The 8,482-nt window shown below is 34.5% G+C and overlaps 1 protein-coding gene across 1 annotated transcript; it reads right to left on the reverse strand.

Annotated features, from left to right (window-relative positions):
- Positions 1–1,910: 1,910 nt before the first annotated feature.
- LOC139191837 (uncharacterized) lies at positions 1,911–5,020 on the reverse strand. The gene is made up of 4 exons (XM_070812863.1): positions 4,987–5,020; positions 3,745–3,819; positions 2,377–2,518; positions 1,911–2,241 (listed from the first exon to the last, which is right to left on the reverse strand). The coding sequence occupies exons 1-4, from the start codon at positions 5,018–5,020 to the stop codon at positions 1,911–1,913; spliced, it is 582 nt and encodes a 193-aa protein (XP_070668964.1).
- Between the last annotated feature and the right edge of the window lie 3,462 nt (positions 5,021–8,482).

Below are 8,482 nucleotides of genomic sequence, written 5' to 3' on the forward strand. Positions count from 1 at the left end.
CCAACCTAAGCTGGTCTCCAGGCCAGCCCAAATTTTACTGACTAAGGAACCGGGCTATTTTCTTGGCGCGTGGCTTTCACGCAGCCATGGGCGCGAGTACCCAACAACCATTCAAAGGCGGGGCCACAGCGCATGCGCATTCACATCCCACCCCGGGTAGGTGACGTGGCCCACTTTCTGCTGTTGGATTTCCAACGGCTAGTTTTTCTAGACCGTTGGATTTCCAACAGTAAAAAAAAAAATTTGAAGTTCACTTTTGATTTGGACTATCCGATCACAGATCAACTGTCCACGTTTCCCCCCCCAAAATTTAAAAATAAATAAATAAATAAAAAGGCCCAGCGGTTAGAATTATGATCGTTGGACACATGGCAGCTTATAGGCTGTTGGATTTGAATATTTTTCAAATTCAACGGTCCAGATTAATTAACTAAATTAAAATTTATTAAAAATTAAGAAAAAATACAGAAAAATTATTAAAAAATAGAGAAAATTTTAATTTTTTTTTTGTTTCTATAAATACCTAACCCTCATCCTCCACCTTACACCACATTTCAATATTTTCTACACTTTCTACACTTTCTACATTTCAATATTTTCTACACTTTGAGAAAAAAAAAATTTCTTCGTGGAAGCTCGTTGAAGATGTTACATTGTGTGAATGTTGGGTTCACACAATTCATGACCCGATTACGGGTAATGAGATGGATAAGCGAGAAATGTGGAGTAAAATTATGAAAGCGTTTTGCGATGTACATGGAAAAGACGCTATAAGTAGTGAAGGTCTTCAAGGTCATTGGAAAAAACTCAACGCATCCTTTACTTGTTGGAAAAATGCCATCTCTCAAGCTTTTGGTAATCTACGTAGTGGGACAAGTTTAGCGGATCATGTGACAATATTTTTATTTATTTATATGTATTCCACCCGCATCAATATTTTAATTTATTTATTTGTGTTACACCCACATTTTTTATAATACTGTCTTATCCCACATTTATAGACACTAGAAGGACAAGCTTTCTACAATGCGAAGAACCAACAAATCATTCAACAAATGGGAATGTTGGCAAATTGTCAAAGATCACTACACTAAATATATGGAGGAACTTGCTCACCAAGGTGAACTGAAAAGGGCCCATGAAGCGACTAGAGATGAGGAAAAAGCTGCTACTATGGCAACAATATTAGCAACCACTGAAAGACATGATGCGGCGGCTGAGAGACAAAGAGAAATAGTTAATCGAGAGAATGAGATGATTAGAGAAGCACGTAATTGAGAAAATGAGATGCTTAGAGAAGAAAGGATAACTCAAGCAGATCGTGACATTATGAACAAGTCTTTAGTAGGACTCTCTCCGAATTCAAAATATTTTTGGACATCAGAAAAAAGAGACGTCGTGCGAAGGAGGCGTGAAAGAGATGCGGAAACAAGTCGAGGGGGTTATAGCTACACAAATCCTAGCAACGAAGATCCTAGCACTACATATCCTTGCTCCAGAGACTTTGTATAATTTCGTATTTATTCGTAGTACTTTATTTAATTTCTTGTCTAATTTCTTATGTATTATTAGTACTTCATGTAATTTCTTATTTATTTTTATTTATAGATGTAATTTCTTATTTATTATTAGTACTTTGTGTAATTTCTTATTTATTATTATTACTTTATGTAATTTCTTATTTATTATTAGTACTTTGTGTAATTTCTTATTTATTATTAGTACTTTATGTAATTTCTTATTTATTTTTAGAACTTTATGCAATTTCAAATTTTTTTCTGTACTTTATTTAAACAAATCAAATAAGATTACATAACCTCACCAAATAAACTTAAAAAAAAAAAACACACCAAATAAAATTACATAAACTTAAAAAAAAAAACACTTTATTCTTCAACCACAAGCTCATTTTAATTATCTTCACCTTCTTGCAATCCCCACAGGTGCTCAATCAAGTCATTCTGGTGGGTTACGTGCCAGTATGGCTTTTGCACATCAGTGTACCGCTGAACGATCAATTCATTGTAACGTCCATTCCGTTCCAATGGCTCATGTTGCACAAGATCTTCAGTCCAGTCATGAGCATAGTAGATACGTGTTATTGAGTTGTTCATCAAATCTGGCTCATATTCATCGACGACATCATAATCATACTCGTCTTCCACAATCATGTTGTGGAGAATAATACACGTCAGTATGATGGATCGAAGAGCCTCGACATCAAACAGTCTAGCAGCAGACCTGACAATCACCCAACGAGCTTGTAGGATACCTAAACAATGCTCCACATCCTTCCTACACCCCTCTTGACATTTTGCGAAGTGTTTTTCTTTTTCAGTCTATGGAATTGGCACTGTTTTGACAAACGTAGACAACCTTGGGTAAATGTCATCTACAAGGTAGTATGGTCCGTCATATTTAGTGCCATTAACCCAATATGTGCATCTCGGTGATTTTCCTTGCAGCAGATCGTCGAACACTGGAGATTGAGCAAGGACATTTAGGTCATTCTGAGCTCCTGGAACACCAAAAAAAGCATGCCAAATCCATGTATCAAATGAAGCCACCGCTTCCAAAATGATACTTTTAGCTCATTTTCTGTCTCCATAAGCTCCTTGCTATGCACTTGGACAATTTTTCCAAGTCCAGTGCATGTAGTCAATGCTTCCAATCATTGCAAAAGCCTCATCTCCACCTCCACCTTCTTCGAGATTGATCAATTCTTCCTGTTGTGCCAACAATCTTTTCTATTGCTCCACAAATTGTTTATGCACTCTCCTTGAAGAAGACATTGTAAAAAAAACTCAAGATTTTGAAAACGATGAAGAATGATTCTAAGCTAAAAAGAGTTTGGTGTGAGGATGGATGTAGAGATGCAGGGTTTATATGGACAAAAAAAGAAAGGATGAGGTTTTGGACAATGCCACGTGGCACTATGTGATTGGTTGAAAATCTTACCGAAATCTTGCTAAATTATTGCAAACAGGAAGTGACATGTGGCACGTCGGGATTGGTTGAAAATCTTATCAGAAATCTATCCACAAAATAGTACGTTCGGTTAATGACACATGGCGTAATAAGATTGGTTGAAAATCTTATCGTAATCTTGGCTAAATTATTGTAAACAGATAGTGACACGTGGCGCATTAGGATTGGTTGCAAATCTTAGCAGAAATCTATTCACAAAATAGTACGTTCGGATAATGACACGTGGCGTTTCGAGATTGGTTAAAAATCTTATCCGAAATTAAAACTATTTTATTTATTTATTCTTTTATAAAAAAATTTAAAAAATTTAAAATGGGTTGGATGCTAGCGCATTTTTTAAGGAGTGGAGATGCTTTAGCCTATTACTGTTCACTTGAGTGGATAAATGCGCTGGGTGCTGGCGCAATGGCGCAAAGTCTTTAAGGGTGGAATTGCTCTAATAGAGAATGAACTTTACACTTTAGAATATCAATATATATCCTAACTATGATAGCTTACAAATAAAGATATCCTTACAACAGCTTATATGACACTTGTCAATATCACAACCATTGAACTTATACCCAATGACCAATTATAACGAGAAAGTGAGGATATCTTCATTCTAAAAGAAATGCAAATTAACAACAAGCTATTCATATTGCATTATTATACCACAATTATATACAACCGTATATGGCCGCTGAGTTAAACATGCCACATCACTTAATTACAGTATACTTGGATTGCATTCCTTGTTTAGTCGTCCTCAAATACTCTTTTCATCATCCCCAATCTCCTCCCTCCTTGAAGTTCCTCTAATTGTCTTGTGCTTCTTCATCCTCCTTCCTCCTTTTTCCAAAACAAATAGAAAGAACATTAAAAAAAAATGGTAATTGAGAAAGGAAAAAAAAGCATAATTAATTTCAACAATTGCCAAGCAATTGCATCACAAATTTGAGGAACAAGAATAGTGGCCCCATAACCTTCAATCTAATAGAAAACTTCTTTCTTTTGACTCTTCATCAATTTTTTTTTTAAATGCATATACAGGCATTGTTCAAAGAAACGATTAGCTAACCCTTTTTTTATGACAGTAAAAAGGAAAACAAATACGATCAGTTAAAAACCAAATAAAATTGACAAAAAATGGAGATTGTAGAAGGTTGAAAGGGAAGGAGACTAGGGGTAAGAGGGAGAAAGAAGATGGAGTGGAGCACAGGTGTGAGACCTAATGAATTCTAATTAGGGTGTTTCGATTATAATTTATTTTTGAAAGAATAAATGTATTAATTATATTCATAATAAAAATAAAACTAAAAATATCGCATTATCAAAGTAAGCTGCCACATAAAGTGGTATATAAATTATGTATAATAATGTGGTAATAATTGCATTACTCGCAAATTAATGATAGGCTACCTTGCAAGTTGCAAAGCAGTTCAATGGATAATTGAAGCAAACCATCCTACATTAATTAATAACCTATATAGCTACATCATATTTACCGTTTTGGGTCGAAAAGTCTAAATAATGTTTGTTAGGCTATCTCTAACGGAAGGGGCTATGTTTAGCCCCATGCAGAGTTATAGCCCTACATGAATTATTTTTAAATATAGTGGCATACCATATTTATATACCATCTCCAACCAAATGAGCTATTTTTATCCCTTTCAAGTAATTTATTATTTTTAAGTTTGTTCTTTAACTTTATTAGTTAATTGAATTTGAGAATCACTTGTCGCTAAATGAATAAGCCTCCATATTTCTTATTTTTATATAAACTCAATAATTTTTCGGATGGTATTTCGAGTGACACGTGTTGCTAAATGAGTAACTCTCCATATTTCTTATCATTATGTAATCTTAATAATTTTTTGGATACGATTTTTAAGTGACACATGTCGAGATGTAATTGGTTATGCAAATTTCAAATTGGATTCTTATCTACGTGACACTTCTTATCTTCATCTTCCAATGTTAATAAATTGGTTGGATATTGGGGTAAAATTTTCACACCTTTATCTTTGCCCTCTCCAATATCCCTTGTCATTGTCTAAAATTTGTCATTTCAATTCAAGTTTGCAATGAATTCCAACTTTAGATCCTCTTTGCATCCCAACTGGGGGTCCTCATCCAATTTCAAATTAGAAGATAAATGGGTGGAGCGGAGATGAGAAGATGAGGAGTCTGATGAAGAAGATGAGGCATGTCGTAACACAATATTTATGGCGGCAATGGCCGAGACCATGGTGTGTGAGGAAACTGAACAACAATCTCAATGGGATGGCTCTATTGTTGGTCGCTTTTACAAACCACGACAAAGAAAGATGATGCATGAAACTTTGATGAATAACTACTTTAACTTTAACACGGTGTACCCAAAAGAGGATTTCAGACGTCACTTTTGGATGAGGCATCATGTCTCCTAGCATTTGCTTCATGATGTCCAACATATCAATTCGTACTTTTGGCAGAAGATTGATAGAGTAAGCCATCCTGGCCTCTCGCCTTACCAAAAGATTAACGTTGTACTCCGAGTGATAGCCTATGCCTCCCTAACTGATGTGATGGATGATACATATGGTTAGGGGTGGTTTTGGTACATTACCATACCAAAACCTCTGTACCAATTACCATACAAAATATTTGGTACAACAAAATCTATTACCATTACCGTACCAAACTTTCAGTATACCGAATATCAGTATACCAAATAGTTTGGTTGGTATGGTATGCCAATGGTAATTGCCACTTTGTCTTACGTCACTTAGTTTGCCCAAAATCAAATATTTTTAATTAATGTAGAAGTGTAAAAAATATAGAAAAAATATATAAACGCTCGTAATGACAAGCTTTACAACTTTCGTGATGAGCTTAACTTTGAAATTCGCCATTATAATCATATAAATCATAGATCAAAATTTAACCGTTGATTATTGTTTACATTTACGCATCATTTTTCTCATCAAATTTTGTTTTTTTTCTTTCTAGATTTTCTTTTTTGAAAACATGATCTATTAGAGGATGCAGAAAGATGAAGGTTTTGGATTGTTGATATTATGTTTAGAGTTTTATGGTTAGTGAAAATATTGCTTGATGTTTATAAAGTTTCTACAAACTATATGACATTGACTCATATTTCAGTTAACCGTAAATATCGAAACATGATATCAAAGATCTGAACCGTTCATATTCTTACATCAGCCAGATGATCATATTTTCAAAAAAGAAAATTTAAAAAATGAAATTCAGTAAGAAAAATAAAGCATAAATGACAATCGACGGTTAAATATATTTATGGATTATAGTGTTGGATTTTGAAGTTGACCCCTTCATGAAAGTTGTAAAGCTTGTCACGATGAGTGATTGTATATATATATTTTTTTTTACATTTTTTATACTTCTATAATAATTATTATTAATTTTGCCCTCAAATAATTATATGAATAAATACATAATACAATATTAATAATATTGGTAGGTACGATATACCACCAGTACTGATTTTGGATACCAGTACCGTATTGAAATAGTATGGTACGGTAGAAATACCATACCATTACCAATTGGTACAAATTTTTGGTAATAATTTGGTATGGTATGGTTGGTAGGGTAGTTGGTATGGTAATTTGGTAAAAATTTCCACCCTTACATATGGTATGTCTGAGTCTATATGCCTGAATAATCTTCTTAATTTTGTCACACAATTGTTTAGCTTTACAAAGATACATACCTCTGTGAACCAAATCAAGCAGATCTTGCTTGGCTCTTTAGCAAAACTGAAGATCATGGTTTTCCAGGTCATTAGATTGCATGCATGGCGGTGGAAGAACTGTACCATCGGTTGGCAATGAGGATTTAGCGGAAGATCAAGAAAGTCAACTATTGTGTTAGAGGCATTTGCCTCGTTTGACATATGGACCTGGCATGCTTTCTTTGGAGTCCCAGATCCCAAAACGACATTACAGTACTCGGGCGTTCACCCTTTTTTACTAACTTGACGGAGGGTAAATCACCTCAACTGGACTATTACATCAACGAACATCAGTACAATTGGGGTATTACCTAGCAGATGACATCTACTCGAGGTGGTGACACTTGTCCAAGCAATTGCAAACCTTGTGGATGATGCTGAAAGATGGTTTACCTTACACTAAGAAGCGTACCAGAAGGATGTTAAGAAAGCTTTCAGTATTCTACAAGCATAGTGGAAAATTATTAAAGAACCGGCACTAGGGTGGAGTCTAGATAAATTGAACTCCATCATGACGTTGTGCATCATATTACACGATATGATTGTGGAGGATGAGCGAGATGACTATATTGATGGAGAGTCTGATAACAACCAAGATGATCCAAATAGGTTAAGGAGGACTCGTGCAAGGATATATGATGGGCCTAATTTGCCTTTAGATCTAAGAACTGGTAACATCTCTTTCAATGAATACATGTTGCACATCTTTGGGCCAAAAGAACAATGTAGTAGGCCTAATGGACCAAATGTTGTTTAAGTTTAAATAATTATCGAAGTAGTACTAGGGTGGCAATTGTGTTGTTATTTGTTAAATATTGTTTAAGTTTCAATAACTGCCCGAAGTAGTATTAGGGTGGAGATTGTGTTGTTATTTGTTAAATGTTGTTTAAGTTTCATGTTATAAGTATTTTAATTTTACTTGTATGTTAACAACTTAGACATTAGTTCAAAGGTCACAATTTAATTGAAATACTACATCTTAAATATTAAAACTACAACAACTTAGATATTAAAGATTACAACAACTTAAATATTAAACACTACAACAACTTAAATATTAAACACTACAACAACTTAAATATTAAAGATTACAACAACTTAAATATTAAAACTACAACAACTACTATTAATGATAATTAGCCGTTGTAGGAGTATAGTCGGATGTTGAAAACAACTCCTATCGGGCCATAATTTTCCTCTTTTTCCTTTCAAAATGTGCCATACTCATTGGAGTCATAATCGTGGTGTCCCTTTCCATGTTCCTATTATTCATCTCTTCTTGTATTTGTTTTGCCCGTTCTTCGTGTCTCCGCTTCCTTTCTTCCACGGTAATGGCATTTTGCTCCGCCATTAATCGCAATGAAGAGGCCATTTTCTCTCGAAAGGCTAACTCCTCATTTTCCTTACCCTCTTCCTTCAATTTTCTAGCCTTGTTTCATCCCATAGCCCTAGGTATGAAAGACTGACCTGGAGACGAAGTTTCTAGCCTTATTTCTTCAATGATAGGAGATACTTCTTCATCCCCAATTGTATTTGAGGAAACATTTCCAATCAATGGTGTAGTGCCAAATTTTTCTTGTGGTGGATCTCGAAATGACACCCATCCTTTACAAATTTCCCAATAACCTTGATGAGTAAAGGGTTTTTCCATGTCATCCATATACAATTGCTCTACTTGGCGTACCTAGAAAATATAATTACAAGAACTAAAGGAAATTAATTTATTGAATTAAATGTAATATAATTAAATATTTAAAA

This window comes from Malus domestica, chromosome 15 (assembly GCF_042453785.1).
Source record: "Malus domestica chromosome 15, GDT2T_hap1".
Lineage (NCBI taxonomy): Eukaryota > Viridiplantae > Streptophyta > Magnoliopsida > Rosales > Rosaceae > Malus > Malus domestica.

Excerpts from the sequence above, each read along its gene's own strand:
- LOC139191837 (XM_070812863.1), bottom strand. The coding sequence starts at position 5,020 with ATGACAAGGGATATTGGAGAGGGCAAAGATAAAG. Across the intron at positions 2,519-3,744 it reads GATTGGGGATGATGAAAAGA|GAGCTCAGAATGACCTAAAT; the intron begins GTATTTGAGGAC and ends TTGGTGTTCCAG. Across the intron at positions 2,242-2,376 it reads GTAGATGACATTTACCCAAG|GTCTGCTGCTAGACTGTTTG; the intron begins GTTGTCTACGTT and ends GGTGATTGTCAG.